Raw genomic sequence first — 25,922 nt, forward strand, 5'->3', positions numbered from 1 at the left:
CCAAGATTTCAAGGTTACAGTGAGCTATGATTCTGCCACTGCCTGGGAGATGGCAAGACCCTGCCCCTATAAATAAATATCTTTTAAAAAGAACCTGGGCACTGCACCTGAGGTGGAACTGGCCTGGAGTCAGGCTCAAACAATAGCAACTCTGACTACTGAAGTTCTACCAAGTGTCCAAAGCCATGCTAGAACCCCAGTCACTGTCACCTGTGCTGTGTCGCACTCACCTATGTTCATGGCCTTGTAGATGTACTCGGGGTCATGCATGAGGTCACACAGGGCCATGAGGGCTTTCTGCCTCGTCTGGAGGTCCTCTGACTGCAGCTCCTCATTCAGCTTAGGCAGCGCCCGATGGCCATAGGCAGTGGTAACTTGGGCGGCATTGATGTTAATGGAAAGTTCCATGGAGTCTCCGGATTGGGCCATCTTTCCCCCACTATAGAGACCTCTCCAAACGAAGCTCTGCGGAAACCACTCACTAAAAGAACCCAAAAAGCTGTTATGATTTCAATTATGATTTAAAAGCAACTTCTCATTTGATCCTCCAGACTCCGAGGGCAGGCAGATGGGTATTTTTACTTTCATTTTACAGATGAGCAAACTGAGGCTGAGAGCAATGAAGCGATTTGCTCAAAGTCCCAGGGAAGGTAAGCAACAGCCCAAACTGCAAACTCCAGAGCTCTCCCACACAACAGTGCTTCGCAGAAGAAACCACTGATACTTTCGTCTGGATCTTCAGTCAAAGGCACCAAAGGACAAAACAAACCCAACAGGCAGACCCCAAGATGATCACTGTGTTTCGTGCTTATTTTGTTCCAGCAATAAGTAGTTTCAACTCAGTAAGAAGGGGGCTTGTATTATCCACATTTTACAAATGAGGAAGCTGAGGTTCTGGCCAAGGAGCTTACTGGAGGACGTGAAACTGGTAAGAGCAGGAATCAATGTTCAAATCCGGGTCTAGCCCACTCACTGCTAGGAACCCATATTCAGATGTTTCTGACACATCCATGAAAAATAATTAATGCTAAAAGGTGATTTATTTTTATAACACACACACACACACACACACATACACACACACACACACACACAGTTTTAGCAACTATTTAAGTAGTGTGGATTAGTAGTTAAAAACTGACTCCAGGCTGGGCGCAGTGGCTCCCACCTGTAATCCCAGCACTTTGGGAGGCCAAGACAGGTGGATCATGAGGTCAAGAGATCAAGACCATCCTGGTCAACATAGTGAAACCCCATCTCTACTAAAAATACAAAAAATTAGGGGGCCGGGCGCAGTGGCTCAAGCCTGTAATCCCAGCACTTTGGGAGGCCGGGGCGGGTGGATCACGAGGTCAAGAGATCAAGACCATCCTGGTCAACACGGTGAAACCCCGTCTCTACTAAAAATACAAAACATTAGCTGGGCATGGTGGCGCGTGCCTGTAATCCCAGCTACTCAGGAGGCTGAGGCAGGAGAATTGCCTGAACCCAGGAGGCGGAGGTTGCGGTGAGCCGAGACCGCGCCATTGCACTCCAGCCTGGGTAACAAGAGTGAAACTCCGTCTCAAAAAAAAAAAAAAAAAAAAGAACTGACTCCAGACTCTAGCCATGGGTGACCCTTGGCAAGCCACTTCCTCTATGTGTGTCTTTCTGCAGCTTCAAAGGGGAGATGATAACAGTACCTCCTTCCCTCCCTCCCACAGTTGTCATGTTACCTAATACACATGAGCCTGGCACACCAGAGCTTCAGACGCATTGGCTGTGGTTTTTATCATGGTTATTTTCATGATTAGTCGAATGGACAGACAGGCCGCAGGCCTGTAGGAATCTACTCCGGTAAAAGGTAAGGCAGATGCTCACGCAGGACACCAGATGCAAACGGTAGGGGTGGGGGCCGGGCTGGGAGGAACGTGGCCACATTTGAGTTGAGCTCCCCTCGCAGGAACGGTGGGCGCTGAGGACAGGGGCCTGCCTTCCTCTAAGGGGCATGAGCTGGAAGCGTCCGGTCGGAGACGAAACAGTGTGACTTTGAGTGTGGGGACACGGGCCCCTTGTGAATGGGACTGGGTGGGTCACTGGGCCCCCCTGTTCCCGGGGCCCTAGCCCACCGCCGCCGCCTCACCTGCTTCCGCAGCCGTTTCTGCTTGCAATAGCGCGCGCCCGCGGCCAACCTATTCAGTTGCCAAGCGACTCCGTTGCCAGGCGACTCGGGCAGCGTCTGCCGCGCCGCCTTCTACGTACTCAGCGCCCACCGCGCAGGCGCAAACAACCCAAGGCTGCCGCAGGCTGCAAAGTGGGAACGATAATTTACAGAGTTACCGTGGGGACCAAGGGCGGCTCAGCTTTGTTCAAGGTACAGAAGGGAAGGGAAGGGACTTACTTACGCCCTTCTCTGTGCTGGGTACTTTGCATGCTTCACTCTGGTAAAGATCCCCATGCGCTTGTAAAACTGGTAACGTTTGTGTGCGTTTCTCTTGCTAATCCGCTTGGTGTTAATTTGGTATCTAGATCCAGGCAAAGAGCCCACTTAAGAGCTAAAGGAGGGTTGAGGCCAGGTGGAGTGGCTCACGCCTGTAATCCCAACACTTTGGGAGGCCAAGGTGAGCAGATCACATGAGTCCAGGAGTTCAAACCCAGTCTCTGCTAAAAAAGCAAGCAAGAAAAAAAAAAACAACTTAAAAATCAGACAAGCGTGGTTGGTGAGCACCTGTGGTCCCAGCTCCCAGCTACTCAGGAGGCTGAGGCATGAGAATCCCTTGAGCTGGGAAACAGAGATTACAGTGAGCCAAGATCGTGCCACTGTACTCCAGCCTTAGCGACAGAGCACAGAGCGAGACTCCATCTCAAAAACAAAAGAGCTAAGGAGGGTTGAGGGTGATCTCTATCTCCTGCCACATCCCCAAATCCAAATTAGTAATTGATCCCACAATTTAATCTTTCCTTCTCCTAAATCCTTTGGCACACTCCCTTCCCCTGATTCTCTATTTACTTCTCTGCTTCTCCCAGCGGACTCCAATTTCCCTGAGGGTGGACACCATGTCAGTTCTGTTTCCTTGTCTCCCTAGTGCTAGGTATATACCTGGAAGCTTTCAGTACGTGTAGAACAAATGATTGGTTAATAGACTTGAGTCAAGCTTTACAATATAAAAGCACTTTCACCATCTCATGTGGATCCCTTGAAGTAGGTAGTTGTGTTCATTTTATAATTGAGTAAACTGAGGTGTGGAAGATGGAACAACTCACCTAAGTTCACCCCCTAAGCCTCGACCGTAGCAACGAAACTCACTAAATGACATTAAACAAAGCCAGGTGTGGAGGCCCTCACCTGTAGTCCCAAGGACTGGGGAGGCTGAGGAGGGACGATTCCTTGAGCCCTGGAGTTCGAGTCCAGCCTGGGCAACAAGCAAGACTCCATCTCGTAAGAAAAAAAAAAAATCAAACATCAGCCTCCAGCACACTTAGCTTTGAATTGAAAATGACTGACTTAAATCTACGTACCAAGGATTCCACATTGTGATGCAGAAAAGTTAAGGAGCTGAATTAAGTAGGTTCTCAAAGCTGAACTCCGGACTTCTCCAAAGCTGGTTCCACGGTTTTATAAGGGCTTCGGGAGGCCATCTAGCCCAAAACAGCTCACTTTCCAAACCAAGACTAGCTCAGAGGAAATCACTGACTCAGGGCAACTATTTATTAAGGAAATTAATTTTGTCCTGTGAGCTGTAGAAGCCAGGCATATGATATTCAGACAACAATGGATTCAGAATTACGCAGACTAAGGCCAGTAGGTAGGTACGTCCATCAGTGGTGCTTGATTCCAATTAAACATCGGTACTACATCAGGAGTTATGCCAGGACTGCACCACCTCTCCCAGCCGAGGTGATCGCCAGAAGCGAAGGCAGTCTCTCCATGGGCAGCCCCACCCACAGCCCAGGCTTCCTCCCTGGGCGTCCATGGTCCCGCCTACCGCCCGCCTATCCAGCACCGCCATTGTTGTCTTGGTGATCTCCGGTGCTCCAGGGTGTCCGAGAGTCTCTCCGCAACCAGCCCCGCCCAGACTCCAGGCAGGCTCTAGTTGCTATGGTGATCGCCGGCGCCAACCGGATGCTTGGACGCGCGGCTGCCAGTCAAACGCAGACCCCGCCCCCGACGTCTGCGATTTGTGTAGCCCGCCGGTCCCGCGTGGCTCTCGTTGCCATGGTGATTGCCGCCGCTGGCTCAGGTGGACCAGGCCGCGCGGAGCTCCAGCCTTCGCAGCCACCATCCGTGAGTCCGCCCGCCCACCCTGTCCGGCCCTCCCGGCTATCCACCCCCGTGCTGGCACATCCGGGAGGCCAGGGCCACAAGGGCACCGCGTCCGCGCCCACTTCCCATCCCTATAACTTGAAAGCGGCCTGCAGCCCCGGAGCGTCCCCATTTCCTGAGCGCACACTCTGGGCCAGGCCCACGCTGGTCAGGGAGAAGAGCCGGGTCAGATGCGGGAGGATAGCCGGACTCCGCCAAGGCCACCCCAGCCGGGAGAGGGACCCAGACAGAAAAAGGAGACAGAGGGCTGTTGAGGAGGCTCGAGGAGTCAGAGGCCTGGTAAGGTGAGGGCTTTCAGGGAAAAGGCCTAGTTGGCTGAAGGCCCACCTAGAGCCTCATCCTTTGCAGACTAGGAGTATCCCAGGCCCACCTAGAGCCTTCATCCTTTGCAGACTAGGAGTAGGAGATTCCTCCCCACTCCACTTCCGCTGCCTGAGCTGTGCAATGTCTCACAGCCCTTAAGGTAAGCTCAGAGGGGGGACTCCTCCGTGGTAGACACCTGTCAAGGGGGCACCCAGGTCTTCTGACTCCCAGGCAGGGTGGGGCAGGCCTGGTTCCCCATACCATTCTGCCTGCTATATGCAGATTGAGAGAAATGGCCTCTGCTCCCTACTCCTGACAAAGCGAGAGGCGTGGATCCGATTTTATTTATTATTCTTGAGACAAGGTCTTACTCTATCACCCAGGCTGGAGTGCAGAGGCAACTTCATGGTTCGCTGCAGCCTTGACCTCCCAGGCTCAAGTCTTCCTCTCACCTTCCTCCCAAGTAGCTGGGACTGCAGGCACAGGCCACCATGCTCTATTTTTTTTTTAGAGACGGAGATTTCACTTTGTTGCCCAGGCTAGTCTCAAACTCCTGGGCCCAAGTGATCCTCCCACCTTGGCCTCGCCAAGTGCTGGGATTACAGGCATGAGCCACTGCACCCAGCCTGCATCCGATGAAAAGTTAGGTAGAAACTCATGGGTGAGTCCCCAAGCATTTGCACGGCTCCTTAACTCTCTTTCTCCTGGTTGGGTCCACAGGACTCTGGAAGAATGAAGTCCTCCCTGACACCTTTGGGGCCCCCCGTGAGCCGTGACCGTGTCATCGCCAGCTTCCCTAAGGTAGAGAGGCATTACATCTGCAGTGCTCTCCTGCTGCTGCAGCCACATCGGCTCTCCCCACTCTACACTCGTGCCTAGAAGTAAAGCAGGTGAATTGAGGAGGTCCGTCCACTGCCAGATTTACCTTGAGAAGTTGGGAGACTGTCCATTGACTGCCCTAGGCAGGGCAGCAAGTTAATGGTGACACCAGGTAACAGTGTGGCCTGGAGGTTTTGAGGGCTAGGACTTTGCAGCCATGCAGTCCTTGGTGTGAGTCCTTAATTCTGATTCTGTCATTAAGCTGTGTGACTGTGGGCAAAGTGCTCATACTCTCAGAGCCACTGTTACATGGAGGTAATTCTTTTCATATTGGGTGCCCAGCTCATGGTGTGCTGGAGCTCCCTTACAGGCATGGTTGCTGTTGTTCTCATTATCATTGTTGTTACCGAAACAGCATTCCAGTTACCTGACGCCAAATCCAGGGCTCTCTCCCCTTGCCATTCTGTCTCTATTTTCTGCTGCAAACTCACAGCTCTCTTCTGTCTGTATTAAAATCCAATATTAATTGTAGCAGGGAATACAAATTAAGTACAACCTCCATATTTACCAATATGGCAGATGACCCTGCCCTCTGAGGTTCAGCCATTCCATTTCTTTTTTCTTTTTTTTAGAGGCAGGGTCTTGTTCTGTCACCCAGGCTGGGGTGCAGTGGTATAATCATAGCTCATTCCTCAAACTCCTGGGCTGAAGCAATCCTCCCACCTCAGCCTCCTGAGTAGCCAGGACCACAGGCTTGTGCTACCATGCCTGGCTAATTTTTAAATTTTTTTGTAGAGACGAAGTCTTGCTATGTTGCCCAGGGTCTTGAACCCCTGGCCTCAAGCAATCCTCCCACCCAGGCCTCTAAAAGCACCAGGATTATAGATGTGAGCCACCACAACTAGCCTTGCCATTCCATTTCTAGGAATTTACTTGGCAGATATTCTGGCCTGGGTTTACATTGTGCACAAGGATAGGCGTCGCAGCAGTTTGTAAGAATAGGAGGTCAGATACAACGTAAATATCCTCAAAGAGACTGGTTAAACAAGTAATGCTACTTCCTGGCACAGATGTGAGGAAGAAGGAGGCAACCTCTTCAAGGACTGACAGTGAGACTCAAAGGTTAAGTAAAAATGCAGGGCATGGCCGGATGCAGTGGCTCATGCCTCTAATCCCAGCACTTTGGGAGGCCGAGGCAGGCGGATTACCAGAGGTCAGCACTTTGAGACCAGCCTGGCCAACATGGTGAAACCCTGATTCTACTAAAAATACAAAAATTGGGCCGGGCGCAGTGGCTCAAGCCTGTAATCCCAGCACTTTGGGAGGCCGAGGCGGGTGGATCACGAGGTCAAGAGATCGAGACCATCCTGGTCAACATGGTGAAACCCCGTCTCTACTAAAAATACAAAAAAAATAGCTGGGCATGGTGGCGTGTGCCTGTAATCCCAGCTACTCAGGAGGCTGAGGCAGGAGAATTGCCTGAACCCAGGAGGCGGAGGTTTCGGTGAGCCGAGATCGCGCCATTGCACTCCAGCCTGGGTAACAAGAGCGAATCTCCTTCTCAAAAAAAAAAAAAAAAAAAAATTTAGACGGGCATGGTGGTGCACACCTGTAACCCCAGCTACTCAGGAGGCTGAGGCAGGACAATTGCTTGAACCTGGGAGGCAGAGGTTGCAGTGAGCTGAGATCATGCCATGGCACTCCAGCCTGGGCAACAAGAGTGAAGCTTTGTTTCAAAAAAAGCAGGGCATGGGGCAGCATGCAGTAGAGCGTGTGCAGCACATTCCCATGTGTGTGAAAACAAGGAGAGGGAGAAATGTCTATGTTTGTTTATACATGCAGAAAATATCTCTAGAAGGATATATAAGCCCCTGCTCTTAGTGGCTGCCTCTGTGTGGCTTAGGATAGGCGTGGAGGGAGAGATCCTCTCCATGGAATGGCCTTTTGCATCTTGGATTCTGTGGCCAGGCTGGTGAGGAGGAGGTGACTATAGGTCCTGGGTATTTGGAGTATGTGGCCATTCCTTTTTCCCCTTCTTTACCTTCCTCCCTAAGTCCATTCTTCGCACACACATAGAGAAAGCCTTGGTGTCTCAGACCTGTGGACAATTCCCCATGGGTTTTCCATCTCAACAGAGGCTCAGGTAATCGTTTCCTCTGCAGAACTTGACAGTGGTGACTAGGGATGACAGAGACTGGTGTCTCATGAGTCAAAAGGAAGGAAAGTGTGATCGGCACAAAACAGTCCAGGTACCATGAGATGAGGAACCCCATTGTCAGAGGAGGCTGTGAGGATCAGAGAGTTAAGGAGGGTTGCCTGACATCACACAGCTGCGCCTGGTACCTCTGGGATTTGACCTGGCCAGGTCCGGCTCCGGAGCTCCCTAACCCAGGGAGGCAGCCAGGGGAATCTGTCCTGGTTTCACAGGTGACATTCTCCCCTCCTGCCCGTAGTTCAGGTGTCAAGGCCACGTTCAAGGCTGGCCAAGTTCATCCTGCAACCCAGGGCCATACCCGAGAAATTCAGTCAGGTTGGGCAGGGTCCTCAAACTGTTTGCCAGGCAAGTCCTGCCCTCTACTCCATGTGCCTCAGTTTCCCTGTCTCTGACATCAGCTCACACTTCCTACCCGCAGCCTTCATTACCACGGCCTTCCAGTCATCCTCTAATGACCATTGTGTCCAGGCCAGACCCCAGCTTAAAGCTGTCATGGAAGTTGACAGAGAGAAGCAGGCAGCTTGTTCGTGGTAGCTGCGGCTCTCCTGCAGGAAAGCAGACTATCAGGCTGAGCTGTTCGCTGCGTCGTGCGGCTCCTCCTCCAACGACCACATGAAAAGGTGCTATTATGCCGGGCGCGGTGGCTCAAGCCTGTAATCCCAGCACTTTGGGAGGCTGAGGCGGGCGGATCACGAGGTCGAGAGATCGAGACCATCCTGGTCAACGTGGTGAAACCCCGTCTCTACTAAAAATACAAAACATTAGCTGGGCGTGGTGGCGCACGCCTGTAATCCCAGCTACTCAGGAGGCTGAGGCAGGAAAATTGCTTGAACCCAGGAGGCGGAGGTTGCGGTGAGCCGAGATCGCACCATTGCACTCCAGCCTGGGTAACAAGAGCGAAACTCCATCTCAAAAAAAAAAAAAGAAAAGAAAAGGTGCCATTATGAGCATCCCTGTTTAACGTTTGAGGAAACTGGAGCTCAGTAAGGTTCTGTAACTTGCCCTTTGCCAATCTCCTTTCACCATCCTTGCTGCCTCTATCACAGCTGGAGCAGAGAGGGTGGATCCTAAATCCATGCCTAAGATACTGGCGCTGGGGAGGGAAGCTGTGGATCCAAGCAGTGTCCAGAGGGACAGAGCAGGTGGCTGTGGCTGTGCAGGGGTGGGGGCCGGCGGGTGGGACCATTGCCATGCACAGATCACACCAATGGCCTCAATAGTGTCCTGCTCCCCACATCCTTGCCACATTCTGTATTTCGCCTGGCCAATCCAATGGCAAAAAATCATGGTCCTCTTTAGTTTGTTTAATCTCATTTTTTTCTAGTTACACAGCAGGTGAGGGTGGGTGGGATGTGTGCAGTTTTTCCTGACCCTGAGACCCATGCTCTTAAACCATTGCTCAGATCTGCCTTCCAAGACATGCAGATGACAGAAAGTGCCTTCTAGGACATTTTTCAGGCACATGTATGCATGTTTTTAAAACAAAATGTCATCAGATATTCGTAGAAGGTATGGATTAGAGACAGGGTCTCGCTCTGTCACCCAAGCTGGAGTGCAGTGGCATGATCATAGCTCACTGCAGCCTCCAACTCTTGAGCTGAAGCGATCCTCCCACCTCGGCCTCCTGAGTAGCTAGGACCATAGGCAGGCACTGCTGCACCTGGCTAATTGGATCTTGGAGGATCTTGGCACCAAAAGCCTCTGCTCACTGCTCACCCCTCATTTCACCCTGAGAGGGTTGAGGCCCAGAGCAGGCAGAGGCCTGTCACATGCATGCAGCAAGGGGACCGCCGCCCCAGGTGAGACCCAGATCTCCAAGTCCCTGCCTGGGCTCCCCTCTTTGGACTCAGAAGACCCCAGACCTAAAGGCTGAAGAAATAGAGGATAGGCATGACTGAGGGGTCAGGGAATGCTAATGAGGCTGCCAGCTGTGAGGCCTAAGAGGGAAGGCTGGGAAGATCCTCACCCCTCACTGCTTGGCTATGGGGATGGAGCTGCAGCTTTGCAGGATGATGTGTCTGTCTGTCTGCCTGTCTCTTTGCAGTGGTACACGCCAGAAGCCTGTTTGCAGCTCAGGGAGCACTTCCACGGGCAGGTCAGCGCTGTCTGCCAACGCAGGAACACAGGGACTGTCGGGTGAGCCTGCAGGGCATGGGATGGGGGAGCAGGTGGCACAAAGGAATGAGTGCATGAATGCACGTGTGAAAGAATGAACAAATGAAACACACACAGACGAGGCTGGTGCAGCCCTGTACAGGCCTGAAGATGGCTGGGGTTTTCATCTGGCTTCAGTCAACACACCTCTGCCATATGAAATAACTTTCCGTCTTCTAAGTCAAGCGGGTATTTTTTCGGCCTGAGGTCTCAGCACAGGTCCTTTTCCTCTGGAATGTCTTTCCTAATCCCCTCGCTTCCCTTTCCCCTTCTGGTCTCAGTGTAAGCGTCAAGTCCTCTGGGAGCCTTCTCCGACCCCCCACTACCCTTGCCTCCAAGCCTGGGCTGCGGAGGGTACCCCTCCTGGGTGCTCTTGTGCCCCAAGAACTTATCTCACAGAATTGCAGGCTGCATTCGTCACTAGACTACCGCAAGAGGGTGAGGGCTGTGTCTGTCCTGTTCCTGCCACGGCAGCACCTGCCACCACCAGCACAGGGATTGTGAAATAGTCATTCCTTCTTTCCACAAACACATACAGGGGCCTGCTTTTGCCCCTTATCCTCGGGAGCCCATAGTCTGCTCAGGGAGTTGGCGGAGCTCACGGGGGTCACACAGGTGTGATGAGGCTGCTAAAGAGTTCAGCTAGAGGTCCCCAAGCTGCACAGCGTGAATGAGGCAGAGCTCAGATCAGAATGGCCGAAGCGGTCATGGTGGTGGGATGAGAGTAATGGCATCTGTTGGGGAATGCTGGTGTGGCATCAGGTACTTCACACAGGTGATCTCCCTGACCCCTGACAGCAGCACTGGAAGTGGGGAAACAGGATCAGAGGATACCTGCTGTAAGGCCTTGTCAATACCTTTACTCACCGGGCACAGTGGCTCATGCCTGTAATCCCCGCACTTTTCGAGGCTGAGGTGGGCGGATCACCTGAGGTCAGGAGTTCAAGACCAGCATGACCGATATGGAGAAACACCGTCTCTTCTAAAAATACAAAATTAGCCAGGCGTGGTGGCGCATGCCTGTAATCCCAGCTACTCGGGAGGCTGAGGCAGGAGAATCGCTTGAACCCGGGAGGTGGAGGTTGCAGTGAGCCAAGATGGTGACATTGCACTTCAGCCTGGGTGACAGAGCAAAACTCCATCTCAAAAAAAAAAAAAAAAATACATATATATATATATATATATATATATATATATCTTTACTCATTCATGGGAGAAATGGAGTCAGAGCAAGAGGGCCCTCTGGGAGCAGGGTAGACACAGTTCCTGCTCTCGCAGACCTAGTAAGGTGACCTGCAGCCAGGTCACCAGGTGACAGAACAGTGCCCTCTTGCTGTCCAGGCAGAGAAAGGGCCTGTCAGATATTTACCCAGGTTGGTTGCTGTGACGGTTGGCTCCTTTAGGATGAGCTGCAAAAACTCTTAAAGTGTTGTCAACGGTCCCGGGAAGCTGGGCACAATGGCACCTGTAGTCCCAATTACTCAGGAGGCTGAGGTGGGGGGATCACTACAACCCAGGAGTTTGAGATCAGCCTAAACAACACAGCAAGACTCTGTCTCTAAAAAAAAAATAATAAACAGTCCCAGAAATGCCTCTATACAGAGTGTAGGACACACACGGAGGGGGAGGGTAGTGGCTGCTCTCGGGGAGCAGTGACCCCCAGAGAGCCCAAGAACTCAGAGCCGATTCGCCTGAAGACACAGCCCAGATATATAGAGCCCGAGCTGTTTAAAGTGTGCCCCTTGGCCTGTCTGACCCTTACAGATACCTCTAAGTGAGCAGGGCACAGTGGTGTCATGGTCAGGGAGTGCCTGCTTGCAAGGAGCCAGAGCCCACGCAGGCACAAAGTCCTAGGGGGTGCATAGGAGGGTGAGGGGCGTGCCCGTCCGTTGTGCCAGGGTCTCCCTGCACATGGACCCTGTGTCTGCACCGGCAGCAAAGATATGCCCGAAGCTGTTGGTCGGTTACCACAGCCACACCCTGGGCTCTTACTGCTGCCCCCTCCACCTGTGACTCAGCCTCTTGTCATGCCTATTCCTAATTCTCAGGATGGGGACTTTGGCCAAATATAGTGAGGGGTGTAGCTCTAGGGGCAGCAGAGTCCCCAGCCTCTCCCATCTCCCCTCTGGGGACTGGGGAGGGGGACCACAGTGTCTCAGCAAGGTGGCCCATCCTGTGTCCATGAGTGAGGGGTATCTCCCAGCAGAGAGCTCTGGGAGAAAGCGGCTGTGAGTATCTGAAGACACCCTGGAAGCCATGCCCAATGGCAACACGGCGGTATTTCCCACAGGCTCAAACTCTCCAAGGTGGTGGTGGTTGGCGATCTCTACGTGGGGAAGACCAGCCTCATCCACAGGTACAAGGCTTCCCTTGCGCCGTTGGCCGCCTCCCCCAGCACCAGGTTGTCACACCTTTGCCTGGGTGTCACAGATAATATCAACATGGTGGAAATCATGTGGCTTCCAGGAACTGCTGGGAGCCAGATGAGAGCGGGTGCAAGAAAGCGGGGAAATGGCAGGGCTGGGCAGACAGCGTGGCATCCCAGGACCCTAGCGCTCATCAGACTGTCCCCCTGAGGCCACAGGCACTGCCCTCCCTGCAAATGGCTTCTCAGTTTCGCTCAGTTTCTAACTTGCAGCTTGCCTTCTGGGCTCCTGCAGCCTCCACTTCCCACACCGTCCTTGTTGGCTGCCCTGTCCTCCCGTGGCCTGCGTGGACCATCACTTCCTGCTGGGAAGTGGACCTTATTTGTCTAAAGACTTTTACTTCGCAAGGGAAGCTTCCGGGCACATTCTGTGAATATACACCTGTAACGACTTCTTCGTCTCCCACAGGTTTTGCAAGAATGTTTTTGATCGAGATTACAAGGCCACCATTGGGGTGGACTTTGAAATTGAGCGCTTTGAGATCGCTGGGATTCCTTACAGCCTCCAGATGTAAGTGGCTGGTTCCCCCATGGCTCTCGGGAAGCTTCCTAGGGGCACCTGAGAAAGGATTTGGGGAGCTCCTTCACTGTGCCCATGTCAGCGAGGGCTGGTCTAGACAAGCAGGGCCTGGGGGTGTTGTGTGTCACTCCGCTTCCCATCTCCCAGAGCCCCCAGACCCTCCCTCAGTCCCAAAGTTGTCTCATCGTTGGCTCTGACCTGCCCACCTGCCCCTGACCTCCCGCTCCCTACCCGGCTCTTCTTCCCGAGGCCCTGGCTCCAGTACCTCCCTGACCTGGGCCTCCTATGATCCCACTCACCAGGCCAGCAGGGGGGCCTCCCACAGGTCACTTCTGAGCTCTGAGCCTCTGTTTCCACCTGTAAAATGGGGCCAAATCAGTCCCTACGTGCCAGGCTTGGGCAAAGAGGGTGGGGATGGAGTCGCACACCTACTTCCTTCCTCAGGTCTGAGGCACTCGTCTTCCTCCTCACATTGCTACCTTCACTCCCTCTCCTCTGCCTGTCTTTCCTTACAATTCTATCTTTTTTCGATCTCTTTTTTTTTTTTTTTTTTTTTGAGATGGAGTCTTGCTCTGTTGCCCAGGCTGGAGTGCAGTGGCGCGATCTTGACTTACTGCAACCTCCGCTTCCCAGGTTAAAGTGATTCTCCTGCCTCAGCCTCCCAAGTAGGACTATAGGTGTGTGCCACTATGTCCAGCTAATTCATTTATTTATTTATTTTTGTGACGGAGTCTTGCTTTGCCACCAGGCTGGAGTACAGTGGCACAATGTCAACTCCCTACAACCTCTGCCTCCCAGGTTCAAGCAATTCTCCTACCTCAGCCTCTCAAGTAGCTGGGACTATAGTGACGTGCCACCATCCTCAGCTAATTTTTGTATTTTTAGTAGAGATTGGGTTTCACTATGTTGGCCAGGCTGGTCTTGAACTCCTGACCTCAAGTGATCCATCTGCCTCAGCCTCCCAAAGTTCTGGGATGACAGGTGTGAGCCACCACACCCAGCCCACTTCTGTTTGTCTTCTTTGCCAGGCCCTGGGAGTCTGGAGACAGAGGACAGCAAATCTTGCCCAAGGGAAAGTACTGGTCAGTCCAGAACAAAGCAGGCTAGGAGAACGCAGGGCTGCAGGACTGAGGGATCCAGAGACTGAGAGGAGCAAAGGGTTGGTGGGGGCAGCCCAGGTGGAGCTGGGAAATACTGGCTAGGGGCTGGGCTCACCCCGTGTGACCACAGGACATATCTCATTAGAGGGCCCTGGACAAAACAGGGGTGCTGTCCTGGCTCAGCCTCTCACTGTCTTACATTGAGGCCTTTGCCAGCCTCCCCATGGGCTCATCTCCAGGCCACCACCACCAGCTCCTCCCCCAGAGTCTTCCTCAGAAATGAAAGAATATATGAATGAATTAATGAAAGAATGAAGCCCAAGCACCAGGCGCGGTTGCTCATGCCTGTAATCCAAACACTTTGGAGGCCAAGGCGGGTGGATCACCTGAGGTCGGGAGTTCAAGACCAGCCTGACCAACATGGTGAAACCCTGTCTTTAAAAAAGTAAAAAAAAAAGAAGAAGAAGAAAAATGAAGCCCAAACCTTCTGTGTCATGCTTCATGCTGGATGATTTGAAAAAAGTCAGACCATCAATGTCTTGTTTGTGACTCGTCTGCTTGCAGTTTACCGAGAAAAGTTCAATTTTGATCTGTTGACCTTAAAAAGTGATGGATTGCCGGGCGCGGTGGCTCAAGCCTGTAATCCCAGCACTTTGGGAGGCCGAGGCGGGTGGATCACGAGGTCGAGAGATCGAGACCATCCTGGTCAACATGGTGAAACCCCGTCTCTACTAAAAATACAAAAAATTAGCTGGGCATGGTGGCACATGCCTGTAATCCCAGCTACTCAGGAGGCTGAGGCAGGAGAATTGCCTGAACCCAGGAGGCGGAGGTTGCGGTGAGCCGAGATCGCGCCATTGCACTCCAGCCTGGGTAACAAGAGCGAAACTCCATCTCAAAAAAATAAAATAAAATAAAATAAAAAAATAAAAATAAAAAGTGATGGATTGAGGAAGGATTTTCGGACACAGCCCTGCATATTGACTACCTGCCTTGTTCTAAACCGGGGCGGGTAGATCTTAGCGAACTCAGTCGGTGTTCTTTCCCCTCTTCTAGACTGTGCCCATGGCAGACGTCATTAATCGATTGCTGTAATCTTTTCCATGCAGCCAGGGCTTAGCTTCTAAGTTATTCTCACTACTGTGCTCCAGAGAGCTGGAGCTAACTGCTCAGACCCACCTGTTGCTACCCCTGTTAGGTATCCCCAAACCCTACTTTGGGACGTGCAGTATGGAAGGTGAAGCAATGCCCCAGTCCCACCCATCACCCAAGCAAGCAGCAGAGCCACTGCTGAGGCCCAGCCTGGAGCCCCAGTGCCATTCACAGAGCCTCTGCAAGTGGACTGCTACATCTTCAGAGCGAGTCATGTCTTGGACCGCATGTTTCTTTTTAATGTCTCAGTCAGAAGGGAGTGAGCTACACACTCCAACCATCTGGACAGCAGAACAACTAATGCCACACCCCCTCCACTAGGGACAGGAAAAATCCACTGGGTGCACCCTAGGAAGGGGTCGTAAGGAGCTGGGGGTAGGGATAGCTGGCTCACCACAGGCACTTCCTGAAGCCCACGCAGCTGGCACAGGCCCTCAGGGTCTCCCACCCATGGTCCCACAGCCTCTTGGCTTTAGACACTGTGATTGTGTAACCTGACACTGTTTCCCTTCCTTTCTCACCCACCTCACAGCTGGGACACAGCTGGGCAGGAGAAGTTCAAGTGCATCGCATCTGCCTACTACCGGGGCGCCCAGGGTGAGCGACATGACACATCAAGCCCTCAACCACGAGCAGCGGGGGGGTCCCGCCAGGCTCCACAGTGGAAATCCTAGGTTCTCTGCACAGGCACCAGTTTTCTGTCCTCCAAGACCCACTGAGAAAACACCCAGGCCACAGCCTGGGAACAGGGAAGCTGCCTTCATGCCCAGGCCCTGGCTGGCTTTGGTGATCACACCCTTTAAGGACCCCGTGGTAGTAGGTGCTGGCTTTAAGCATAAAGATGCTCAGGAGATGAAAGTGCTTTTCCAGAGGCCCAGAGAAGAGGGCAGCATTGGACGCCAGGGGGAGGTGGGAGGAAGCTTGTCCTATCTTAGTAGAGGGGGCTGGGCCAGGGAGGAGGAGTGACGGGGGTACCACGGGAGGACTGACAGGTCCCAGGTGGGGGCCAGCAGGGCTGGGTGCCCACCACTTCCATGGCCACCAGCAGCCCAGTGGTGCTGGGCAGGGCTCACGGTCAGCAGGGGGCGGCAGCACCCTCCAGGAAGAAGACAGAAATGGATTTCAGTGGGAGATGGGAGAGAACCTCAAAAGTATCCAAAACCAGACTCAAATTATAAGGCACTTTATGGCCAGCCTGTAATCCCAGCACTTTGGGAGGCCAAGGCTGGCGGATCATGAGGACGGGAGTTCGAGACCATCCTGGCTAATACGGTGAAACCCTGTCTCTACTAAAAAATAGAAAAAATTAGCTGGGCATGGTGGCACATGTCTGCAGTCCCAGCTACTCGGGAGGCTGAGGCAGGAGAAGCACTTGAACCCGGGAGGCAGAGGTTGCAGTGAGCCAAGATAGTGCCACAGCACTCCAGCCTGGGCTACAGAGTGCAACTAAGCCTCAAAAAAATAAAAAGACTTAAAAGAAGCAAAAATAGGAAAGAAACCATGCAGCCATCAGCCGTGGGTTAAGGCTCCAGCTCTGCCCTGGCTGCATGGCCTCCTGCACCCTTCACCTCTTCGGGCCTCTCTTGAGGGGATGCTTCTCCCCTGGGGATCAGAGGCCCAAGGCACCTGGCCCACCTCTGCACACAGCAGCCTGGCTGCCGCCATCCCTTTCCTCAGTTTCTCCCTTCCTTTCTCTTTTGTCTGCCTTGGGAGGGGCATGGGTCTCTAGCCTTCAGCCAAGGTGCAGAGGAAGCCCCTGTCCAGCCCTGGTCATACCCCTGGGGGGCAGTAGAGAGCATTTGCCTGGAATGTCCTCCACATGGGGCCCTCCTCAGGACGCCAACAGGGCCAGGTGCAGCCAGTGATGAGAGAGGAGCTGAGGGTGGGGGCTGCATCTCCCGGTTTCTGCCCACCTGTCTCCCCGGAATTGTTTCCCTAAAGCGAGTTGTTGCTAACCCTGACTGCCGTAGCTGCCTTTGGTGGAAAGTTGGCCCTGCGTCTGGCCCTGGACACAGCTTTTTAAAACAGCTGCTCTTGTTTAATCCTCACAGCAACCCTGAGAGCTAGAGGTCTCGTCCTCACCGTTTTACAGATGGGGAAGCTGAGGCTCTCAGCAGTTAAGGCCCTCACCTGAGCTCCCTTAGCCGTAAGTGGCAGAGGGTGTCTGACGCCACAGCCCATGTGCTCGTGGCACGCCCACCTCGCCCTGCCTCCCCGTATCCCACCCTGAGGCTGGGCTGCCGGGTGCAGACTGGAGTGTCCCAGTGGGGGACAGCCATGGGGTGTCTCCTCAGCCTTCATTGTAGGAGGTTCTGGTGCTGAGTGCCTGGGGGGGGCTGCCCTGGCAGTTCCTCAGGCACTTCCTGGGGAGCCCTCTGGCTCGCCTCGCCTGGCACTGATTGGCTGTTGGCTTTTTCCGGGTGTCCAGTGATCATCACGGCCTTTGACCTCACCGACGTGCAGACCCTGGAGCACACAAGGCAAGTCTGGGCTCTGTGGCCCCTGCAGTCTCCCTGGGCTCAGGAAGCTGCCTGGAAGTGCTCCCAAACCCCAGCCAGCAGGCCCCAACCCCAGGGTGGGTGTGGGTGACCGGGTCCCTTGTCAGAACCAGCTGCTTATGGGCCACTTACCATCCAGCTGCCTTTATCCCTCGAGATTTGCCTCCATTTCTTCTGGAGGAGCCAGCTCATGAGTGCGAGCCCAGCACAGCCGCGCCCCGGCACGTGCTCAGCGGGGCCCTAGCCTGCTGTCATACTCTGCTGTTACCATCTTGCAAGTCCTCATACTTTTTGAAAGAGGGGCCCCACGTGTTCACTTCACTCTGACCCTGAAAATTGTATAGCCAGTCTTTGACGGGACGTGAATTTGGCACTTGCAGTCTTAAGAAGAGAGAATTGGCAATGTGACCCATTCAGGAGGCCATCCTACTTCTGCTGGGAATCGGGAGCAAAGCCCTCTCGCCTTACCTTGGTCTGGGGCAATCACACCCAGCATCTTCCAAACCCCTCGAGGGAGCGGGGTGATGGTTCTCGTTGATAAACATGCAGGGCTCACCCAAGGTCTCACCGGGAGAGGCCAGAGGCAGGGCCAGGAGGGTCTTCCCCATCGCCAGCCAGCGCTCTAGTACTCTCACCACTTCCGGTCCAGCCACGGCCCTTCCGGCTGGAGGTGCAGCATCCTGCTTAGCCAGTGTGGGCCAGGACCCCAGCCCTGGGGAGGTCCCAAGTGTGCCCTCTGCCCGCTGTGTGGAGTGGGAGGATGGGTGAGTCAGCCTCTCTCCCTTGCACTCCAGGCAGTGGCTGGAAGATGCCCTGAGGGAGAATGAGGCAGGCTCTTGCTTCGTCTTCCTCGTGGGAACCAAGAAGGACCTTCTGGTGAGCAGAGTGGCCCTGGAGGTCTGGGTGGCCCTCGGGAAAATACCTCCCCTTCCAGCCCTCATTGGAGGAGCCGTGGGGAGGGAGGGAGGCGGCACAGTGGGAAGCAGGCAGCTGCCTATCCCCCAGGGCCTGCCTGCAGGCAAGCCCGGGATGCTGGGTCAACGAGGGCCATTTCTCCCAGTCAGGGGCCGCGTGCCAGCAGGCCGAAGCCGAGGCCGTGCACCTGGCCAAGGAGATGCAGGCCGAGTACTGGTCGGTGTCAGCCAAGACTGGTGAGTGGGGCCGGGGCTGTCACCGTGGTGGGGCAGAGCCCTGCTCTCGGGCCAGTCTCGGGGGGCCGGCCATGCAGCTCTTCCCTCTGCAGCCATCTGTTCCTTCTGTGGCCGTGGCACACACTGGCATCGCAGCCCAGCTGTGCTGGAGCCTGGCAGCACCTTACACTGCCTATGAGGAGCTGCCTCATCTCTAGAAGGAGGCTGGGAGGCCTGTGTCACCAATGGGGGAATGGCGACCCCAACCCTGTGTCATGCCATGCTGGCCTGTTCTCCAAGGCAAGCCCATAACCACTCATTAGGCAGGTTCCATTTCCTCCCTGTGAAGTCACTTCCAGGGCCACTGGGTGGCAGGGCCAGGATCCAAACACACCCTCACTTGTAACCATTGTACTGTCCTGCCCCCGGCCCTGAGATGCCAGGCCTGTGACATCACCTGGCATAAAGAAGGGCCCAGTGACAGGGGCTCCCACCCCTTCCCGGTATCACTGTGGCTCTCGGACCCCAGCTCTCACTGAACCCACTCCCCACCGGGTCTACCCCTGGCCATACTGGGCCACAAGCCAGATGCCTAGCGTCTTTGAGACTCCATCTCCCATATGGGAAGCAGGTGATGCCTTCCATCTCCTTTTTTTTGTGGGGGGGAAAAAAAAAAGTCTTAAATTACAAAAGCCCTGTGTATTTACTGAGGAAATCAGAAAATCTGAAGACGCAAAGAACAGATGGAAAACACAGGTTGTTGGAGGAAGAAATGAAGTCATGCACACGGCCTGGCACACAGTAGGCCCACAAGGCTCTGGGGACTTAGGAATCGGGGCCAGTAGTCCTTGCCCTGTGTGAGAGGAGACCGCAGCTGTCTAGTTGGAGACTGGGTGAGCACTGGGGTTTGTGCCACAGTACCCTCCACTGCTCCTTCCCGACAGCGAGAGCTGCTCTGTGAGAACCCTCCCTCCTTTCTGAGAGCGATAGTGAGTTCACCGACAGCTCGGTGTGGGCCAAGCAGGACTGCCCTGTGCAGTTGTGCAGGTTGCTAGCTGCACAAGGGCAGTGTGCATGTTAAGCGGCTGGAAACTGGCCTGCTCCCTGATAGGCAGCCACCTCTACCTGGAAGAGGATGCATAAAGGCTCCATGTTGGGGGCTGACAGCAAATCAGTCCTCACAGCCCCACTGGACAGGTATGGAAAGTGACAGGAGGGCAGGCACACTTCTGTCCTGAGCCACACATGTCCCAACACCTGGGCCAAAGTAGCAACAGATTGGAAGGGGAGACGCTGGGAAGCAAAGGCTCAGAAGTTTGAGGGAGTGGCCTGACCAGGCAGCGGGTGGGAGTTGGGTGGCAGGAGCCAGGTGGGAGTGGGGAGGCTGGAGCTGGGTGGGAGGCCAGGCCGGTGGACCCTGCCCCTGGCACTGTGATGTCCGTGTGAGTGGGTGGGGCTGTGCCCTCCTGCGGTCACTGTTACCTTCAGGTTGCTCTAAAAAGGGCCACGTGCCAGCCTGAGGGTGGGCTGGCTTGGCTTTCACACCCAGATGCATTGAGGGGCAAGGAGAAACACTGATGAGTCCCAGCTGTCTTGTGGACCCACAGGTGAGAACGTGAAGGCCTTCTTCAGCCGCGTAGCCGCCCTGGCATTCGAGCAGTCCATGCTGCAGGACCTGGAGAAGCGGAGCAGTGCCCGGCTCCAGGTCGGCGACGGAGATCTAATCCGTGCGTACGGGTGTGGCTGGGTTGGGCTGGGGAGCAGGCTGGAGGCCTAGAATCCACATGCACCGTCCTCCTGTCACCCGAGACCCTGCCATTTCCTGAACTTGTGGCCCGCTGCTGTCCTTTGACTCTCCTCTCGGGGTGTCACTGCAGCCTCAGGCCTGTAGCCTCCCTGATCACACCTGCCAGGTCAGACACCCTCCTTTGCCCTCCCTGTTCTCCTGACCCATGGACCTCATGGCCCAGGCTGGGCATCCCAGGCTCTGCAGATGTGTCCCGATCCGGCTCTCCCAGTCTGCACCGTTACGCACTCTGTCCCAGTACCTGGAATGCCCCTCTGTGTCTTGTCCTAGGCCAAGTCATTCAGGGATTGAACAACAGGCCAGGAGCTTCCGCTCACAGCTCTGACTCTCAGAGCTGGCATCCCCTGCCCAGTGTCGGCGACAGGATTATTGATTGATGCTAAATTACTTCTCCCTTCCTTTCAGGAATGGAAGGGAGTCCACCTGAGACCCAGGAGAGCAAGAGACCCTCTGGCCTGGGTTGCTGCTAGCTGGGGCCTGCATCAAGGCCTCCCCTCCTAACGCACATGGATGGGAACTTCCGTGACTGTGGAACGGAGACTGGAGCTCGAGCTCTTCGGCATGCCTACCCTCAAGCTATAGGCCTGGGTTCCAGTCACCGTGCTCAGGCCCAGGGCACAGTCACTTCTCTGTTGCAGGTAGGGAGCTAGAAAAGGCCCCTACTGGCTGCCTGGGAGCCCCACACCACCGGGCCAGTGCAGGCACTGTGGTGATCCCCAAAAGGCCAGTCCACTTCCAGGGTCATCAGACAGTCACCTTTGGCCTCTAGAGGCCTCAGAACTGCAAACTCCTGCCCCGGTCTATAACCCTCGGCCATGGCCAGATCAGCAGTCAAGCCTGGCACTCTTTCCCAGCAATCTCAGAGGTGTCCTCAGGGTCCTTCTCATCACGGTGTTCCAGGCAACCTGGATTTGTCAAAGTCAGCACCTGAGGGAGAGGCCACCTGCCATCCCGTCTGAGAGTTTCCTGTTGTCAGCAGGATTTACGGTTCTGGGTCTCAGAGCTTCAGGCCTCACTGTCCTTCTGCCCCGGATGCTGAGATTTCTGGGCAGAGGAGCGCCTCTGGAGGACAATGGACAAAAGGTCTCTTAGACCTGGTGTGGCGGAAGGGTCATCTCTGAGATCCCTACGTCCTGCCCTCCTGGTCAACAGGCCAGGATGTGCAGAACAAGCCACCCAGGCCTATCTGGCCCACCTGGACAAGGCGTTTACCTGTGTGCTACTGGAGGAAGGCTCCGCAGCTGCCCCAGGGTAACTCACTCTGCAGCCCCGGAGCATGGCACTGCCCTACTCTGGCACTCATGCTGGGCCCGTGCCCACTGCTGCCTCTCCATCCCTCTCTCATTGGCCTGCACGTCTCTTAGGACCTTTGTAATGGTGGCCATGCATCGTTGGAGGCCTTCCGAAGCCCTGCTGAGTCGAGCATGTTTCTGTCTCCAACACCATCTCATCCTGCACACGCAGAGCAGACAGAAACGCCCAATCTTCCCCAGCCTCTCTGCCCAGTAGGCTTGTCCACAGGGTCTCCTCATGGCTATGAACCAGTCCCACCACCCACGCTCCTGTCGCCTGGCTGTGCCCACTCATCCCACCCACCTCGTGCTGTTGCTTCTCGTAGATGGTAAGCACCTTGCCGGCAGCCTTCAGGTTCTCCTAGGGCCTGCCACACTGCAGCTTCCCATAAATGTTCAACTCAGCGATTGCCAAATGCCCCTTAGGGAAGAACACTGGTGTCTTTTTCTACTCGTTCCCCTTCCACATATTTTTTGCATTTCTTTTTTTTTTGGAGACGGAGTTTCGTTCTTGTTACCCAGGCTGGAGTGCAATGGCACGATCTCAGCTCACTGCAACCTCTACCTCCTGGGTTCGGGCAATTCTCCTGCCTCAGCCTCCTGAGTAGCTGGGATTACAGGCATGTGCCACCATGCCCAGCTAATGTTTTGTATTTTTAGTAGAGACGGGGTTTCACCATGTTGACCAGGATGGTCTCGATCTCTCGACCTTGTGTTCCACCCGCCTCGGCCTCCCAAAGTGCTGGGATTACAGGCTTGAGCCACCGCGCCCAGCCTGCGTTTCTTTATATAAATGACTTCTAAAGGGGTTGTATGTTTAGTGTGAACAAAGACAGTACAAAGCATGTAAAATGCAAGGTGGAAGCCCTCCCCACTGAAGTTGGCTGCACCCCTGAAGTGAGCTCTGCTAACAGTTGGGAGAATTCCTTCCAGACTGCGCCATTGCCTGCACAGCCAGTGTTGATGGCTTGATTTGTTGTTTTCGCAAGAGTGACCTCCTGTACACACTGCCCGGCAGCCTGCCTTCCGGAACTGGTGCTGAGCCCTCTCCCCATTGGCACGCGAGGAGCCTCCTTCCTGTAGCAGCACCCAGTTTCCCTTCATGGGGATGGGCCCTTCCCATCCGTGGGCCATTGGCTTGTGTCCAGCTTTTAGCTCTTACCAGTGGTGCTGCAGTGGCCATTCTTGTAGTTACAGCTTTGCATTACTCCGGAGGGCCCTTCTCTGGACTGTGGTCTACTAAGCGCAGCCTGAGATTGGGGCAGACGGCACTGGGGTGCATTAGGAAGACCAGGTTCACAGGGGATAAGTTTCACAGGACAGGAGAGCCTGGCCACGGTGGACTGTCCTTCTCCACAGCTCCCTTCCCTGCCCCTTCAGGCGTCCAGGATGTGTTTGGGGGGTGTGGGTGTGGTGTCCAGCCGTTACCGGCTTCTGAGCTAGAGCTGCACTGCCTCATGTACACCCCCACCTCTGTAAATGGCCCTTGCCTAAATCATTCTCATGTTACCTCCTGCAATGTGCCAACTGATTCCCACACACCCTGACTGACAGTCATGGCCTCTCCAGCTGTGATATTTGGCCTGGGAAGATAAGGTCGCCAGGGAAATGAAAGGGACTCAGTTGTCCCCCCACCCCAAGCTGATGCAGCATCTTCGCGGTCAGAATTGCTTCAGGTGGTTTGCATGCCCTCGCTTTGATGATTTCTTGAAGACGTTGCCTTCATTCCCTGCATTGGGCAGTAAGTTTCCTGGCAGAGACACTTTCTATTGGTCTGGTCCTGTGGCCTTGGCAAGCAGCCAAGGCACAGCAAGTGACCGCAGTGACCGCATCCACGTGCTATGCTGCCAAAACACCTTTTCTCTTCCCTGTGTCCCTGGACCCTTCCCTGCTCTCTGTCCGTCTGTGCATCCTTCCATTCCTCTGCCTCTTCTGCTGGAGACACTCACCCAAAGCAGGTCCTCTCCTGTCACGTCCTGGCTACCCAGGGCGAGGTCCCAGGATGCTCCCACTCCGGCACTCAAGGCTCCTCACCTCCCAGCCCGCCCCACCCCCACAGGCCTCTGTGCTCCAGTTTCATCCCTGGTCACGATGTAGTCTTTGCAGGTGCCAGGCCCCTCTTCTGCACCCAACACTTGAGACACCCCTAAACCCGGAGGCCTTTGTGGACACCCCCACAGCTCTAGCAGCTCGGATACCTTGAGTGTGCCTGGTCACATTTGGGCTTTCTCCCACACCCTTCTGTGGAACCCCAAGGACCTGGACAGTGGCCTCATCACCTCTGCTGTCTCCCCTAGCACTGCCGGGAGGAAGGCCCCACAGTAAGTGCTCATAGATGTGTAACGAAGGCAGGGAGGGCCGGACATGGTGGCACACACCTGTAATCCCAGCACTTTGGGAGGCCAAGGTGGGCGGATCACCTGAGGTCAGGAGTTCGAGACCAGCCTGACCAACATAGAGAAACCCCGTCTCTACTAAAAATACCAAAAATTAGCTGGGCGTGGTGGCTCATGCCTGTAATCCCAGCTACTTGGGAGGCTGAGGCAGGAGAATTGCATGAACCTGGGAGGCGGAAGTTGCAGGGAGCCGAGATTGCACTGTTGCACGCCAGCCTGGGCAATGAGTGAAACTCCATCTCAAAAAAAAAAAAAGGCAGGGAGGCTAGAAGGTTGCTCAAGCAAGGACATGTTCCCAGCAGATAAATTGCACTCTGACCCAAGATGCCACCACATGAACCTTAGACCTGCCTGGGGCACAATCCTGTGCTTGGCTCTCCTTGGAGGCCAGAGACAGTTACGCCTCATCACTCAGTTGCAAACCCAGAAGTCCTGTCTGACCCAGAGACCCTCACAAGGCATCAGCCAGTGAAGGTGGTTTGGGGGCCTGAGTATATGTTCTGGTCTTGGGAAGAGCTTGGTAGGAGCCAGCCACACAAAGTTTCAGGGCAGAGCTGCACAGGTCTTGGGAAGGATACTCATGCCAGCTAGAGAGGCTCTGGGCACAGGATAGAATTGGGCTTGGGGCAGAAAAACATTTGTGCCATTTACTACTATAATAAATCACTCTAAAACGTCATTGTTTAAAGCAGCAAGTATTTATTATTTCTCATGAGTCTATGATTTGACCAGTTATTCTGCTCCCTGCTTAGTGGCTGGGCCACTAGGATGACTTTCCCAGAGTCCACAATGGCCTCACTCATATGCCTGGCAGTTGGTGCTAGTTTCAGCCTGAATGCTTGCCTTGCCACATGGCAGCTTGGGCTTCCTCACAGCATGGTGGCTGGTTTCTAAGGAGTGTTTCTAGAAACAAGCCCCAATGTATAAGTGCTTATCAAGCCTCTGTTTGCATCACACTTGCTGTACTGGGGCATTTTGGCCAAATGTCCAAAGTCCAGAGTCAGTGTGGAAGGGGACTTCCTAAGGGTGTGAAGTACTGGAGGTCTGATGCATTGGGGGCCAAATAAGGGGAAGGCAATATACGGAACTAAGAGGGAGAGTGAGAAGATGAAGGGCTCTGTTCCAATGTCTGCTCCTCTTTTGTCCTGAGGCAAGGCGAGGGCTTTCTCCCTACGCAACAGCTCCTTACCCAGACCTTCGCCAATGAACTCAACGTAGAGGTGCTTCCTCAGGGAAGCCTGCTTTGGCCTCTCCAGCTGGGTCACATTGCCCTTGATCCCTATCCTGGTCTCCTTTGAGGCATCCTGATTTACAATTCCCTTTCCATCCTGGTGGCCTTGGTGGCCTGCCTTGTTCACTGCTGCGTCCCCAGCACCAGCCTACTAAGTATACCTCAGAATGCGTGCACAGCTAGTCTCATGGTGCAGCCTCACACAATGTTGCTAGCAACTGGAACTCTACACCTCAGCTCCCAAGAGGAAGAGGTCAGAGCCCAGGTCACCGCTGACCCCAGCAGGCACCACTACCCACCACCCACTCGAACCCACTTCTGGTGGAAATTCTGACCCAGTGTTCCCCAAAGCAGAAGTCATCCAGGAGCGGATAGGGAGTAGCCTCCTGCGGGAGTAGCAAGAGCCCCCATTTATGGAGCACGCTCTCTGTGCCAGCCCCATGGGCAGTGGGGTGCTCTGGAAGCTCATTTCCTCACACCAATGCTGCAGGCACAGTACCACCCCCACCCTGTCCCTGCCTAACAGGTGAGGAGACCGAGGTGCAGACAGCTGAAAAGATGGGACTCACCTGAGAAC

General features: G+C 54.5%; 2 protein-coding genes across 6 annotated transcripts in view; one reads left to right on the top strand and one right to left on the bottom strand.

The window, feature by feature from the left end:
• Window positions 1–2,278, bottom strand: part of RSPH14 (radial spoke head 14 homolog) — a 79,073-nt gene extending 76,795 nt beyond the window's left edge. Inside the window, exons 1-2 of the mRNA XM_003938540.3 lie at window positions 2,123–2,278; window positions 231–481 (exon numbers count right to left, since the gene is read on the bottom strand). Of these exons, the coding sequence (XP_003938589.3) occupies window positions 231–429 (199 nt within the window). The 5' untranslated portion in view covers window positions 430–481; window positions 2,123–2,278. The remainder of the gene's footprint in view (window positions 1–230; window positions 482–2,122) is intronic.
• On the top strand, window positions 2,254–24,824 carry RAB36 (RAB36, member RAS oncogene family). Of its 5 annotated transcripts, none has more exons than XM_074391017.1 (11): window positions 2,254–2,353; window positions 5,327–5,407; window positions 9,685–9,776; window positions 12,085–12,150; window positions 12,629–12,730; window positions 15,524–15,588; window positions 17,420–17,475; window positions 18,288–18,365; window positions 18,550–18,640; window positions 20,227–20,324; window positions 20,832–24,824. In XM_074391017.1, exons 2-11 carry the CDS (start codon window positions 5,339–5,341, stop codon window positions 20,925–20,927), a joined length of 813 nt encoding a protein of 270 aa, XP_074247118.1. In that variant the 5' UTR covers window positions 2,254–2,353; window positions 5,327–5,338; the 3' UTR covers window positions 20,928–24,824. The 5 variants fall into 5 exon arrangements, with proteins under 5 accessions (XP_074247118.1, XP_074247116.1, XP_074247114.1 ...); XM_074391013.1 differs by lacking the exon at window positions 2,254–2,353 and adding an exon at window positions 4,008–4,264; XM_074391014.1 differs by lacking the exon at window positions 2,254–2,353 and adding an exon at window positions 4,009–4,264 and having other exon boundaries at window positions 20,227–20,346.
• The last annotated feature ends 1,098 nt before the right edge of the window (window positions 24,825–25,922 follow it).

The sequence above is a fragment of the Saimiri boliviensis genome, chromosome 21 (genome assembly GCF_048565385.1).
Source record: "Saimiri boliviensis isolate mSaiBol1 chromosome 21, mSaiBol1.pri, whole genome shotgun sequence".
In the NCBI taxonomy this organism is placed as follows: Eukaryota; Metazoa; Chordata; class Mammalia; order Primates; family Cebidae; genus Saimiri; species Saimiri boliviensis.

What these genes read in the sequence shown, in the direction of transcription:
- RAB36 (XM_074391013.1), top strand. Translation starts at nt 4,079, where the DNA reads ATGGTGATCGCCGGCGCCAACCGGATGCTTGGACGCGCGGCTGCCAGT. An exon ending in AAGACCAGCCTCATCCACAG is followed by an intron (nt 12,151 to 12,628) that starts GTACAAGGCTTC and finishes CGTCTCCCACAG; the next exon opens with GTTTTGCAAGAATGTTTTTG. An exon ending in CTACTACCGGGGCGCCCAGG is followed by an intron (nt 15,589 to 17,419) that starts GTGAGCGACATG and finishes CCGGGTGTCCAG; the next exon opens with TGATCATCACGGCCTTTGAC.